A 16,228-nucleotide genomic window follows, 5' to 3' on the forward strand; every position below is an offset into this window, starting at 1 on the left:
AGGGATCAGGTGGTGAACCTGCAAGTGCTGCCCCAGGAGGAGGCAGACCCAGCCCTGACGTTGCTGTGTCCGGTGCACGCTTTACACATCTATTTGGATCGCATGCAGAGCTTTAGAATCTCAGCTCTTTGTCTGCTTTGGTGCACAGCGGAAATGAAGCACTATCTCCAAGCAGAGGATCGCCCACTGGCTCATTGATGCCATAACAATGGCATATAACGCCCAGGACGTGCTGCCCCCGGTAGGGCTACGAGTCCATTCTACCAGGGGTGTAGCGGCCTCCTGGGCCTTGACCAGTGGTGCCTCTCTAACAGACATTTGCAGAGCAGCAGGCTGGGCAACACCCAACACATTTGCAAGGTTTTACAATCTCCGGGTGGAACCGGTTTCGTCTCGTGTAGTGGCACGCACAAGCAGGTAAGTCCGGGTCAGCTGGCCGGGTGTATCGCTTGTGCATAGCGCCTTTCACCTCCCCTGAGCTGAAGACATGCACTGTTTACTCCCAGTATTGTTCACAAACTGTGTTCCCTGGATGATTTCCACCGAGCCCTGTGGCAGACGAGTTTGCGGAGAAACTCGCTGCCAGCCCAGTACATGTGCTAACTAAGCCCTGTACTGGGGTAGGTGCTCCGCATGTGGTGGTTCCCCATAGGTAACCCCATGCAACGTATATTTTCTGCTAATTCGTTTCCCTGTTGGTTAACTGCATCTTCCTTGGGCAGAGTCACCTCTGCCACTGCTCACCATGCTTGTAGAAACTACTCCCCCACAGGGTAGGACCTACAATGGGACTTCTCCACATGACATACCTCCGACAAAGCTCGGCAAGACCATGTGACGTATTTCCACTCAAAATACCCCCCCCCTTGAGGCAGGGTGTGGTCTCCGTGGTGTCTTCCCCTTGGGAGTGACACCCATCCGACTAGACCTGGTGGCCCCAGTCGGTTAATTCCTTTTTTTTGGGGGAGAAAAAAAAAATAGGATAAGAGGCCACGACTGGGCTAGCCTGTCTCTATCTTTTGGGCAGTCGACTTATCCCCATAGGGCCGTTCGATGCTCATAACAGTGTTGGGGGAGGTTACGTGTCGGCCTGGTGCGCTGGCTAGGAGGCACACAATGGTCTGCCCATCACACACCGCCAGTTCACGTAACACAATTTAGCCAGTGGTGGCGTTTCGTATAGGGACCCCTAGTGTCACTACATCAACACAACGTCGAATGAGTGACAGATAGGGAACGTCCTGGTTACTTGCATAACTTCCATTCCCTGATGGAGGGAATGAGATGTTGTGTCCCTCCTGCCACAACGCTGAACTACCCGCTGAAATGGCCGGGACCTTGTCTTGGCTCCTCAGCACAAAACCTGAATGAGTGGTTGCATACCAGCTCCTTTTATAGCCATATGTCCTTTGGAGTGGTATGCAAATACCACTCGCCAATTTTCATTGGCGTTTTATCAAAGACCAGAGGTGTCTCGGGCTCCCAAGAGTGACCCCTAGTGTCACTACATCGACACAACATCTCGTTCCCTCCATCAGGGAATGGCGTTTACGCAAGTAACCAGGACATTTAAATGAATCTGCTCCCCCAGGTTATTGTTATAAACATGAGCCTCATCTGAAGGGTCGATGAGGAGTTGTTGCTACAATTTACAGTGAAGGTTTTGGTGTTACTCAGGATGTAAGTTTAAGTCTTTTGAACTAAAAATGATTAATGTGACAATGTCAGATATAAATAATAAACCTCTTTTGCCCTTGCTACAGTATATAGATCTCCCGGGCCATATTCTGATTTCCTTGGTGAATTAGCAAATTTTCTATCAGATCTAGTAGTTACTGTGGATAGAGCTTTAATTGTTGGTGACTTCAACATTTACATAGATGATGAAAATGAAACATTGGGATCAGCATTTATTGATATTCTAAACTCTCCTGGAGTCAGACAAAATGTGACAGGACAAACTCATTGCCATAATCATATGCTAGATTTAATTCTGTCATATGGAGTTGATGTTGATACCATAGAAATTCTGCCAAAGAGTGATGACATCTCAGATTACCTTGTCTCTTGTATACTGCGATTAGCTAATGTCTCTCATTCTACACCATGCTATCATTCAGGTAGAACTGTTCTTTTGACCACTAAAGATAGCTTAAGATAGCTTCACTTATAATCTTCCAGATTTGTCACATATACTCAGTAAGCCAAAAAGTTTAGAAGATATAAATACAGTCCTCTCATGCACTCTTTATAGTGTTGCCCCCCTTCGATGAAATCAAATTAAAAGAAAAAAGCCCCACACCATGGTACAATGATCAAATTCATGCTCTCAAGAGAGCAGCTCAGAAAATGGAGCTCAAGTGGAATACAAAATTAGAGGTATTTCGTGTTGCATGGAAGGATAGTGTCTGTAGCTACAGACAGGCACAAAAAGCTGCCAGGTCAGCACATTTTAGCGAACTCATAAAAAATAACCACAACAATCTTAGGTGTTTATTCAGTACTGTGGCTAAATTGGTTACGAATAAAGTCTTGACTGAACCGTCGCAACACAATAGTAATGACTTCATGAATTTCTTTACTGATAAAATTGAAATCATCAGAAATAAAATTGGAGTTATGCAATCGTCTGTCACAGTACCTCAGAAAACAGTGTCTCAAAATTTTCCTCATAAGCAACTTCAGTCCTTCGCTGTCATAGGTCATGAAGACCTAACAAAACTTATCGAAACATCAAAAGCCACAATATGTATGTTAGATCCAATACCAACTAAGCTCTTAAAAGAGTTAGTCCCTGTAATCTCAGAACCTCTTGTTAATATTATTAACTCCTCACTATCCTTAGGACATGTCCCATGAAACTTTAAAATGGCAGTTATCAAACCGCTTATTAAGAAGCCACAGCTTGATCCTGGAGAATTGGCTAATTATAGACGGATTTCAAATCTCCCATTTATGTCGAAAATACTAGAAAAGGTAGGGCAGAGAAATAGTATATATGAACAATTTCAGTCAGGATTTAGGCCCCATCACAGTACAGAGACTGCACTTATCAGAGTTACAAATGACTTGCTCTTATCAGCTGATCGCGGCTGCATTTCTTTTCTAGTGCTTTTAGATCTTAGTGCTGCCTTTGACACCATAGATCACGACATTCTCTTGAATTGACTTGAGAATTATGTTGGCATTTGTGGACTTGCATTAGCATGGTTTAGGTCCTATTTAGCAGACTGCTACCACTTTGTCTGTGTGAACGAGGAACTGTCAAATCAAACAAAAGTTAAGTATGGAGTGCCACAGGGATCAGTTTTAGGGCCTCTGCTTTTCCCTTTATACAGTGGTGGCCAAAAATATCGGCACTGTTGGTAAATATGAGCAAAGAAGCCTGTGAAAAAAAAAAATCTGCATTGTTTATCCTTTTGATCTTTCATTCAAAAAAGTCTAACCTTTAATTGAAGTAAAACAATTGAAACAGGGGAACTATCTCATTATTAAATACATATTTTTCTCCAAAATGCATTGGCCATAATTATTATCACCCTTTTATTAAATACTTTTTGCAACCTCCCTTTGCCAAGATAACAGCTCTGAGTCTTCTCTTATAATGCCTAATGAGGTTGGAGAACACCTAGCAAGGGATCTGAGACCATTCCTCCATACAGAATCTCTGCAGATCCTTCAAATGGTCAGTGTTTGTGGACTCTCCTCTTCAGTTCACCCCACAAATTTTCTATGGGGTTCAGGTCAGGGGACTGGGATGGCCAAAGCTGAACCTTGATTTTGTGGTCAGTGAACCATTTTTGTGTTGATTTTGATGTTTGTTTTGGATCATTGTCCTGCTGGAAGATCCAACCAGGGCCCATTGTAAGATTTCTGGCAGAGGGAGCCAGGTTTAGATTTTTTTTATCTGTTGGTATTTGATAGAGTCTGTGATGCCATGTATCTGAACAAGATGTCCAGGACCTCTGGCAGAAAAATAGTCCCACAACATTAAAGATCCAGCACCACATTTAACCATGGGCATTGGGTACTTCATCTTTGTGTGTGCCAAAACCATCTCTGGTGTTTGCTGCCAAAAAGCTCTTTTTTTGTTTCATCTTACCATAGAACCCAGTCACATTTGAAGTTCCAGTAGTGTCTGGCAAACTGAAGATGCTTGAGTTTGTTGTTGGATGAGAGCTGAGGCTTTTTTTTCTTGAAACCCTCCCAAACAACTTGTGGTGATGTAGGTGATGTCTAAATTGTTCTTTTTTTTCTGACCCCAAGACCCAACTAATTTCTGCAATTCTCCAGCTGTGATCCTTGGAGTTTCTTTGGCCACTTGAACAATCCTCCTCACTGTGCGTGGAGACAATATAGACACAATATAGACACACATCCTTTTCTGGGCTGATTCTTAAGATCTCCAGCTGATTGGAACTTGTTCGTTATTGCCCTGATGGTGGAAATTGGCATTTTCAATGCTTTGACTATTTTCTTATAGCCACTTCTCATTTTATGAAGCTCAACAACATTTTGCCACACAGCAGAACTATATTCTTTAGTCTAATCCACTGTGATTGATGATTAAAGGAATTTGGCCTGTGTGTTACCTCATATTTATACCCCTGTGAAACAAGAAGGCATGGCTGTTCAATTTCATGTTCCTAGTCACCCAGGTTCACTAAAAAACTTCAAATATAAATGGGAATATACTTCAGATATATTTTACTCATAGTAATTTCTAGGGGTGCCAATAAGTGTGGCCAGTGTGTTTTGGAGAAAAATATTTATTTAATAATGAGATATTTCCCCTGTCAATTGTTTTACTTCAATTAAAGGTTAGATTTTTGTGAAATTGTTGAATGAAAGTTCAAAAAGATAAACAATGCAGATTTTTTTCACAGCTTTCTTTGCTCATATTTACCCATGGTGCCAATATTTTTGGCCACCACTGTATATGCTTCCCATGGGAGATATTATCAGAAATCATGGAAAAAGTTTCTACTGTTATGCCGATGATACCCAACTTTATATTTCTTTGAAACTCCCACAAATTTCACAATTCTTCAAATTAGTAGAGTGTATCAATGAAATCAAAGATTGGATGGCCAGAAATTTCCTTCTACTCAATTCTGACAAAACAGAGGTACTAATTATTGGACCAAAAACCTCTAAAAATAAGCCGTTACCAGAGCCGGCCAGATCAAGCTCTGTTCCTGCTTGTCTACCTACATGTCGTTGAGTGATGATGAATAAATGCAGCCGGTGCCAGCCAGACATCACTTCAGTCTATTAAGATGGACTTCAGAGGATGAACTGATGCCAACTCCAACCATAAGACATGGGATACTTCATATGCCACTGCCTGAACCTTGGACTTAGGATAGACCTCACCAAAATGACCTGCCGGTTGAACTGCTGTTGATCTCTGCCTATATCACCTTGGTCTAATGATGGACTACACTCTTAAAATGGAATACATAGACTATCAATTAATTGCCAACAAAAGCCTTCATCAGCCAACTAACAAAGGACAGTTCATCTATTTGAACTTCTGCAGTTAATCCAGGATGGACTTCAAAGACATTAGTCATTAATCTTACAGTTCATACAAAATCTTTGTTTAAACGCTGGCCCTTAACACTTACTTAGTTTACTCATTTTAAACCATGACTTGCACTGCACACAAATAACTAATATTGGCATTATATTCATGCTGTTTAGCCAGAGGGGAACTGGCCCCCATGGTGAGCCTGGTTACTCTCAAGGTTATTGTTCTCAGTTAACCAACATTTATGGAGTTTTGTGTTCCTTGCCACAGTTGCCTTCGGCTTGCTTACTTGGGTTCTAAATACAATTATTATTTAGTAATTAAATTTATTTTTAATACACAATTTACAATCATATTTAATCAAACTACACAATGATGACTCTAATACTTCATTTTCTGTTAATGCATGATTTTCTGTAAAGCTGCTTTGAAATGATGTGTGTTGTAATAAGCGCTATACAAATAAAAATGACTTGACTTGTGGTGTTCCCTGTCAAATCTGACCATTGTGACAAAGAAAACTGGCCTAAGCCTATTTACACATTAAAACGGTCATATAAAAAACATTTAATGGAACAAAAATACCAACACTGTTCATATTTATGTTATATTTTTTAATCAACAACAAACGATATCAACGAACACCTGGTGGATTTGTGTCCTCGTGCACATGACTGACAATAGCTTTTTACATGTACCTTGCAAATGAGTGCAATGCATTTGAAACACAATGCTTGATGAAAAAAGATAATCAAAGAAAGAGTCTGCTGGAGAGGGGTCACTGTGGGGCAAAGACAGTTCTGGTGTGTGTGCATGCATGTGTGTTTGTGTATGTGTGTGTGTGTGGTAATGTTGGATACTGGATGCAGTTTAGGATAGGATAAATTTAATCTCTGAAAAATAAAACATGTAATACTCAAAATAATTTGTGCATGTACGTGAGCATGTGTGTGTTTGTGTGGGTGTGCATGTTTGTGTGTGTATGTGCACATGCACAGGTCTGAGGCCTTTATGTTTGCAAGCACACATATGTGAACATGAACATGATGAACATGCTTCTGTACACTAAATTTTTCTCTTATTTTGATCTCCCCCATTCATTTTCAATGGCCAGTTATTCTTGTCTGAGAACACCACAATTGTGACTTTGTGCAATTTTGTAAAATATAAAAGCATTTCAAAACAAACTTCCTGATAAAACATTAAAGCACACTAGTGTGATAAATAGTACAGATTTAATATCGCCAAAATTATCCACAAATAATGTTTTGTTTTGTTTTTTTTCACTCAAAAACAGAGGTGCATTAGCTCAGGTCAGTGAGGCCTACAATCAATAAGTTCCAAAGAGAAATACAAAACCTATGCAAACTGAAAGAAAACAAGTTGGCAAAAAGATCTAATCCAATATTTGGTGATAATATAGCATAATGAGAGATTTATAAGCAATTTTTATAGGTCGGTCATTTTTGACCGGGAACACCACAAGTGTGACTTTGTGCCATTTTGTATAAAATAAAAGCATTTCAAAACAATCTTCCTGGTTAAATATTAAAGCACACTAGTGTGATATATAGTACAGAATTTTTTCATAATTTATTTAATACTGCCAAAACTATCCACAAATAATGCTTTTTTTCACTCAATAACAGAGGTGCATAAGCTCAGGTTAATGAAGCCTACGATCAATAAGCTCCAAAAAGAAATACAAAACCTGTGCTAACTGAAAGAAAACAAGTTGACAAACAAATCTAATCCAATATTTGGTGATAATATAGCATTACAAGTGTAGGGCTTTACTGGTTGTTTAGATCAGTGTTACCATCAGAAATAATTAATAATTATTTCTGTAGTTATTAATTAATATTTAAATTAATTAATTGGATCTAACTCATTAAAACCTCATATGGGACTCCAGTAAATGTAGTGTGCTACGTTTAGGAGCAAGTTTGGTTATTAGCAATAATTACTAATTATCAAAGATAATTATTAATTATTAAAATCAATAGAACATTGATGAGAATCAATGTTAGCTTTTTTAAATCCTTTAAAAAAACAATTATCAAAGATAATCATTAATTGTTAACATAGATGAAACATTAATTAAAATTAACACTAGCTTATTGATCATTCAAATTCAATCAAAGATAATTATCAATTATCAAAAATCAATAGAATATTAATAAGGATTAACATTGACGGGGCACCACCCTAGAATTAGGGACTAATAACCAAATAGTAAAACAGTCTCAATATTAGACTGTTTTCTAAGGAAAATCGACATCCGAAGAATATCGATTTTCGGGAAAAAAAACAATGAATGAAGGTTTGAATTCAAGCACTGACATCCCGTCAGCATGACACAGGTGTATGCAAAACAAACCAAAACACTTCCCTTTGTAATATAAACAAAGTTTATTTATGCAGTAATATCAATTAATAATTAATACAATGCAGTCAATAAACTTCCGACTTACAACTACAAACTAAACAGTGATATGAATAGATATGGAAACTAAAATAATCCTATAACACATGAGGTGTCTGTGTGACAGTTGTGTGTGTGTGTGTGTGTGTGTGTGTCAGTGTGGTTAGTGAGAGAGAGAGAGATTATTAAGTGACAGCCTGAAAGCTGATTTCGCGATAGCTGGAGAGAAAGCAGCGGTGCTCATCACTCAGAGACGTGGTTTTACGAGCGGGGCTCGTAAAAGTCCTGCGTTATTTGACTCTAATGGATGAACTCAGTTTCTGTCTCACCCGCAATGGCGAAAATGCACAACAATCCAATTTGGTTGGACCACAATACAGCAAAACAAATTTGTGATAATTAATACCCTGAGTATTAATAATGAGCGGACATGGCGGTCGTAAACTGTACAAGCAAAAACCTTGAAACACAAGAATAACACACTATAATATTCTATCTCTGCCCAGACGTAACCTCTTACTTGAATCGCATGAGGAAACAGGTGGAATGTGTTTTCCTCCGTCCTTTAACTTTGACCCAGTTCCTTGAGGCTCGTGTGATGACGGGAGGGCATTTCCTCGTGCTATCGGCAGGCGGTACAGCTGTTGATTCTCGGCGGGCTGGCGAAGAACTCAGAAATGTCAACTTGATTGAAGATGGAAGAGAAATCTTTAATCTCTTCACTTCTGTAGGCAAACGGATGAAGATGCGAATTGCTCGGCGGTCTCCTTCGGATCCGTTAGAGTGTTCGGTTGAACACAGAGTAATCTCAACTCGTCCAGCGAGATGGAGATTGTATGGCTACAGTTTCAAGTCGGACATTACTTCCTTATGCGACAAGGTTGCACCGGAGAGCAGCAAGAAGCTACGTCCGTATTTGGTGAACTAAGTCGCTGGAAGTAAAATCTTTAAGCATTTCAGAATTATTTGAAGTCCTGATGATGTCATGTTTGAGGGACGTTCTGTTGTGTGCCTCATCCAATAGGAGTTGAGAGCTCGACCCTTTAGTGAGCAAGGCTTCCTGGATTTGTAGTCTGTTTTGGACTCCCTTTGTTTGATTTTGGCGTGATTTTTATCAGTAAAATTTACGACATGGAATGTGTGGGGGCTGAATTAGGTTTTACGACTGTTAGGCCTGCCTTTGTCTTCTAACTGAATACATGAGGCCCAACACAGCTATTGTTAATAAGCCGGTCATTTGTTTACCAGGAGCACCACATTTGGTAACAAATTTCAACACAGCACAAGGTTTAATGAGAATTTGGGGCTTAACCCTTAAATGCACGGGCATTTCACCAAATGTTCTAGGTCTTTGGAGACCTAGCACGTATAACTATCACAAATGGATCTACAGAATGCCCAGATAGTGTCAAATTTTCAAATCATTTTCAAGACAATTAGAAAATAATAGATTAGAATATATTCTGATATATTTCATGTTTTATTTTTCATATATCAAAGAGATGATGCAACAAGTACAGAACAGGATTCATTACTTCCACACTGAAATTTCATGAGACACAGCTGTCTGTCAAATACATATTGAGCTACACATAAGTTACACATATGTTTACAGGCACTTATTGAGTCTAAATAAACACACAACATAATTTCATCAGTACACCCAAATGACAATAGTGATATACTGTAAATGTGTTACACTTGCTATAGTTTACATCCATGTTGTTTCTTCATCAAAAAGCAATGTCAAATGTAAGTCAATTCAATCACTGAAACAACAGCGCCACCATGAGTAAGAAATAGCATGTACTGTATATTTTGTATGTATACACGAATATGAGATACTGATAATTCACCATTGTCACACAAAAAATCAACGTGATATAGTAGTCATTTGTATGAATATGGCACACATTTGTCTTGTAATAAACAAATAAATATATATCTTGTGATAGTAAACCCATATAAAAATGAAATAATCATAAACATGACTTATGGAAACTATGGAAGCAACACTATAACATACCTAGGGTCTCTAATGACCGTTTACACTTTTGGTACGTAAGCAAATATATATATATATATATATATATATATATATATATATATATATATATATATATATATTTGCAATTTTGGCTTTTTAAAATATGACCTGGACATGTTTTTGAGATTCACTAGCCTGTCGATCTGCTCCTCTCCATCTCTATGTCTGTCCTGATGTGAATTCTCTGGTGTCTCTCTGTCCTGCAGTCGAGCTGCACCCTCAGCCGAGTTCTCAGTGGACCGCACACGTCACCTGATGTCCTTTCTGGCCATGATGGGACCCTCTCCAGACTGGAACGTGGGTCTGTCGTCAGAAGACCTCTGCAACAGAGAGTGTGGGTGGGTCCAGAAGGTGGTCCAGGATCTCATCCCGTGGGACGTGGGGACAGACAGCGGGGTCACTTACGAGGTCAGCTCTCCACAGGAGATATAGTGGGGTCTGATACTAATAGTGAAAATGTTTATATTTTCATTATGTTTTTATTTTAATACATTTTGAATTACAAAATAGTTTATTAGCATAATAATTTTATTGAAAATGTTCATTGAAAAAAAAAGAAAAGTTTTTCAAAGGATTTAGTATGTCTTTAATAGTTTTTCTTTGCTTTAAAGGAATAGTTTACAATGTCCTTATTTACTCACCCTCATGTCAACCCAAACCTATATTTTTTTTACTTTTTTTACATGGAACACAAAAATAATTTAACAAATGGCTCTTTGGCTACATTCAATACAATGGGAGTACACAGCGACTCACTTTGTACAACGTTTAATAAAGCACCCAAACGTGTCTTAAAGTAGTCCATGTGGTTCAAGCATCATATTCCAGGTCTTCTGAAGGCATATGATCACTTTGTGTGACGAACAGATAATTTCTGTTCTTATTCAGCCTTAAATCAAACAAAATCAAATCATTGATAAAGTACATAAACAGCGCTGGAATCCAATGTGGCCACTACGTCGATAACATTATAAGTGGTTCTTACGTCATGACATTTGGGCACTGGACGTGTAAGAGGTTTAATGTTATTGACATAGCAAGGAATGAAAAAAAATATTTTAATGCAATGATTCAATAAATCAGTTGATCTTGTTCACAAAACCTGAATGATTCATTCAAGAATCAGACTGATCTGGTTGTCGAGTGCAACTCAGTTCAGTTGTTCTCGAGTTAACAATTCATTTGAGGGGAAGATTATCAACGAGTAATTACTTAAAATATGTTCCTCACACAAAGCTATTGTATAACTTCGGAAGACTTGGAATATAATATGGACAACGTTGAATGGGCCACTTTTTTAATACTTTTCTAGTATTTTTGCATTCACTTTGAAGCTTGAAAGCTCCAGTCCCTGTTAGTTGCATTAGCCTGGTAAAGAGCAACCAGCTTATTCCCTAGTTTACATGAGAAATATTCCTCATTGTCAATGTTGTCACAGGTTTTTGGACCATACTATTCCAGTTGAACATGTTTTCTCTCTCTCTATATATATATATATATACAGTTGTGCTCAAAAATTTGCATACTCTGGAAGAAATTGTGACATTTTGGCATTGATTTTGAAAATATGAATGATCATGCAAAAAACACTGTCTTTTGTTTAAGGGTAGTGGTCATATGAAGCCATTTATCATCACATAGTTGTTTGGCTCCTTTTTAAATCATATTGATAACAGAAATCACCCAAATGGCCCTGAACAAAAGTTTACATACCCTTGAATGTTTGGCCTTGTTACAGACACACAATGTGACACACACAGGTTTAAATGGCAATTATAGGTTAATTTCACACACCTGTGGCTTTTAAAATTGCAATTAGTGTCTGTGTATAAATAGTCAATGAGTTTGTTAGCTCTCATGTGGATGCACTGAGCAGGCTAGATACTGAGCCATGGGGAGCAGAAAAGAACTGTCAAAAGACCTGCATAACAAGGTAATGGAACTTTATAAAAGATGGAAAAGGATATAAAAAGATATCCAAAGCCTTGAAAATGCCAGTCAGTATTGTTCAATCACTTATTAAGAAGTGGAAAATTCGGGGATCTTTTGATACCAAGCCAAGGTCAGGTGGACCAAGAAAGATTTCAGCCACAACTGCCAGAAGAATTGTTCAGGATGCAAAGAAAAACCCACAGGTAACCTCAGGAGAAATACAGGCTGCTCTGGAAAAATATGGTGTGGTTGTTTCAAGGAGCACAATACGACGATACTTGAACAAAAATGAGCTGCATGGTCGAGTTGCCAATGCCACAAAAAAGCCCGGTTGCAGTATGCCCGACAACACCTTGACACGCCTCACAACTTCTGGCACACTGTAATTTGGAGTGATGAGACCAAAATAGAGCTTTATGGTCACAACCATAAGCGCAATGTTTGGAGAGGGGTCAACAAGGCCTATAGTGAAAAGAATACCATCCCCACTGTGAAGCATGGTGGTGGCTCACTGATATTTTGGGGGTGTGTGAGCTCTAAAGGCACAGGAATCTTGTGAAAATTGATGGCAAGATGAATGCAACATGTTATCAGAAAATACTGGCAGACAATTTGCATTCTTCTGCACGAAAGCTGCTCATGGGACGCTCTTGGACTTTCCAGCATGACAATGACCCTAAGCACAAGGCCAAGTTGACCCTCCAGTGGTTACATCAGAAAAAGGTGAAGGTTCTGGAGTGGCCATCACAATCTCCTGACCTTAATATCATCAAGCCATTCTGGGGAGATCTTAAACGTGCGGTTCATGCAAGATGACCAGAGACTTTGCATGACCTTGAGGCATTTTGCCAAGACGAATAGGCAGCTATACCACCTGCAAGAATTTGGGGCCTCATAGACAACTATTACGTAAGACTGCACGCTGTCATTGATGCTAAAGGGGGCAATACACAGTATTAAGAACTAAGGGTATGCAGACTTTTGAACAGGGGTCATTTCTTTGTTGCCATGTTTTGTTTTATGATTGTGCCATTCTGTTATAACCTACAGTTGAATATGAATCCCATAAGAAATAAAAGAAATGTGTTTTGCCTGCTCAGTCATGTTTTCTTTAAAAATGGTACATTTATTACCAATTCTGCAAGGGTATGCAAACTTTTGAGCACAACTGATATATATATATATATATATATATATATATATATATAATGTATATATACCAAAAATGACTGGAAATAACTTCTGTATGTTCATGTGCTGTGTGCTTGGCATACATTCATTCTTCGAGTCTGTAGTTGACCAGCATGCACACACACGCACATACACAGTAATACACAATACAACAAATTAATGCATTCTTTCACAAACATGTACAAAGCAATCTGCAGTAAATGCGTTTTCCCCTGTGTTAATAACGGAACAAAATAAAAACAGGGACAAATTATGATTTAATAAAAAAAGAAGAAGCCATTTGCTAGTTGAAATGGTCCACTTTATACCACACAGTCATGACTGTAGCTTAATTCTGCCCTCTACTGGTGTGTTGGACTGTGTGAGAATGTTGCCTTCATTTCAGAGGATCATGGTGATCAAATCACCATCAAGTGAAGACCCCTGAGTTTTTGTGAAATACATGTTTTCTTTTAAGTGTTGTAATGTGGGTAAAAGTGTTCAATTTATTCAATGTTAAAAAAAAAAAACTTTCTCGTTTACAAGCTTAATATGCAAAGACAACTAAAGTAAGCCATTCTTATGCCAAGTTCACACATCCTCCGTGAACGGGGCGTGAGCAGCGTGTTTTCATTTCTGTGACCATATTAACAGATGACACCGTTCCCACTGCAAGCATGAGTCACGAGGTGACGCGTCCCAGAAGCATCCTAGACATGGCAGTGAGCAGATAGTTTCGGCGTTGAGCCTATTTTTGCCACTCTGCTCACACTGAGCTCAGCGGTTCTGGGTGCAGTACAACACTAAATAATCAGGAGATTATAGAAAAGACACAAAAGCAAGTCAAAATTATTCAAACTGAAACTATAGTACACAATAATTTATATGTCTGCATGCAAGTAAACTCAATAAAATAACTTGAAGGAAAGAATTAGTAAACTGCAGTGTAGACACAACATTAACCAATCACCAAGTGTGCTGATAAAGATGAACTGCACGTGTGCCCGCTGTTGTCCTTGAAGCAGCAATAACCTCAGCCTATTATGACCTTATTAAAGAAAAAAATTGTCATAGGACCCCATAGATAACTTTATTTTCTGCAATCACGTCTCGCTCACGCCTCGCTCACGGAGGATGTGTGAACCCGGCGTTAGGTGTTTTTTTTTTTTTTTTTAACGTGAAAATTCGTGTTAGACAGAGTTGGTCTTTGTTGCTATCAAAACATGTCCTGTTTATTTGAGCATCTTGTCCAGCCCATCACAGCAACAATGTCTTAACCAACAGCATGAATTTGGTGTGGCATAAAGTGTTTGTTTGCAGGCGGAGGGAGTGATTGGTGTTGCTAGAAACACAGAAATTACACACTTCATCTTTAAAGGAATATTCTAGGTTAAATACAACTTAAGCTCTTTCAACAGCATCATATGACATGCCTTTATCACAGAAAAATAAATAAATAAATAAATAAATAATCATGCCTCAGTTTGTAAAAAAACAAACAAAAAATTTGTTTACAGTAATGCACAATACAATGGAAGTCAAAGAGGGAAGTGCAAAGTATAAATGTTTAAAATATGAAACTCCCACACTGTTCCAAAAGTACTGTATAATAATAACATAATTAAATTCACATTCAAATCAATAATGTTACCGAAAAATTCATGAAAGTGCTTTTACAAAATTACAAGCTTTACGTTTCTGTTTTAAAAGCCTCTGGTACAATTGCCCCATAGACTTGCATTATCCTGTATGTGCATTGGTGTAAACAAGTTTTTTTTTATTTTTTTTTTAGATTTGTTGGGTAAATTACTCAAAAATCCACTACAAATTACTAATGTAAAATTGCATTCAGACTATTTTACTGATTGCTTCTTTGGAAAAGTAATCACATTACTAATTACTTGACTTTTCAATTACTTTGTAAAACAGTTTCCGCAGAAAGGTTTTTGCTCGTCTGCATTTCAACATATTCAAAATAATGTCAATATTTGATCCTTTTTCATTGTTGCAGGCAGGTCACACTCAGCACCACTCATTTCTCCCTTACAGTGACTTGTTAGTATCTTTTGCTGTCAAAGAAATGCAAATAGACATTGACTACATATGAATTAAATTGCTTTTACAATGTTTTATTAGAAAGACGTGCAACCCTAGTAATGTTCTTAAAAGTAATTCACTTCATTGAAAGTCAGTAATTGCAATCTGATTAAAACAATTTAAAATAATGTGTTAAACTACTTTTTCACTAAAAGGTAATTCGATTACAGTAATTAATTACTTTGTTATAAACCAAAAAAATGTAATAAAAGTTTACTTTTTATTTTTATTTTGTCTGCATTTTTCAGATGGTATTTAAAGGTGCTGTAAGCGATTTTAAGAGTTCTAGAACTTCACATAGCAAAAATGCAACAGTACCAAAATAGTGTTCTTAAAACCTAACTGTGTATTAACATCCGACAAACTGACTGCAGCCCTCGGCCATTTTTTTTTTTTTCCTTTTTTTTTTTCACTGTTTAGAGAGACATGTATGATATTTCATTGCACCTATTTAATTAATATCTTGTAGGGAATAGGGACATTTTCTGTTTGTCATTTCATAAAAATGACAAAAAAATTGGCTAACTGCTTTAAGTAGTACTGAACCTAAAAAAGTTTTTAAGGGCGTTTTCAGAACTGTAGACCGTTTGCTTTGTTCCGAAACGGGGACTAAATTGTTACAATGTTGCATTTTCTTCTTGGTTCGGTTCACTTTCAGAAGATCAAAACTTGCTGTCAGTAAAAGTATCATGTAAGCAAGCTGTCCCCTTATTGGCCACTATGTTTGTTCGCTGTTCCAGGATTAAGCTCATCCATTGATATACCAGTTAAAATTATATGCCTGCAAAAAAAAATTGTCAACCATGACAAATTTTTGAGAATTTTCAAGCATAACCAGTTAGAGGTTGTGCTCCAAAAACAAATTATTCGTCACTCGTATGGATATGAGTTGTAAAGTTTCCGTCATGATTATTTTTATCCGTCATTAGTTGCTTTTGCATTATTTCTCCATTGAAACATGCCTGTTAATAGAAGAATTCAAGGCTCTGATGCTGGCATACAGAACAGTCACTGGGTCTGCTCC

The 16,228-nt window shown here is 37.9% G+C and overlaps 1 protein-coding gene across 1 annotated transcript in view; it reads left to right on the forward strand.

Annotated features, from left to right (window-relative positions):
- The window catches only part of LOC127417022 (spondin-1-like), a 313,995-nt gene that overhangs the window by 275,324 nt on the left and 22,443 nt on the right, over positions 1-16,228 (forward strand). The window contains exon 8 of the mRNA XM_051656706.1: positions 10,212-10,413. Coding sequence (XP_051512666.1) covers positions 10,212-10,413 — 202 coding nt within the window. The remainder of the gene's footprint in view (positions 1-10,211; positions 10,414-16,228) is intronic.

This window comes from Myxocyprinus asiaticus, chromosome 26 (genome assembly GCF_019703515.2).
Source record: "Myxocyprinus asiaticus isolate MX2 ecotype Aquarium Trade chromosome 26, UBuf_Myxa_2, whole genome shotgun sequence".
NCBI lineage: Eukaryota > Metazoa > Chordata > Actinopteri > Cypriniformes > Catostomidae > Myxocyprinus > Myxocyprinus asiaticus.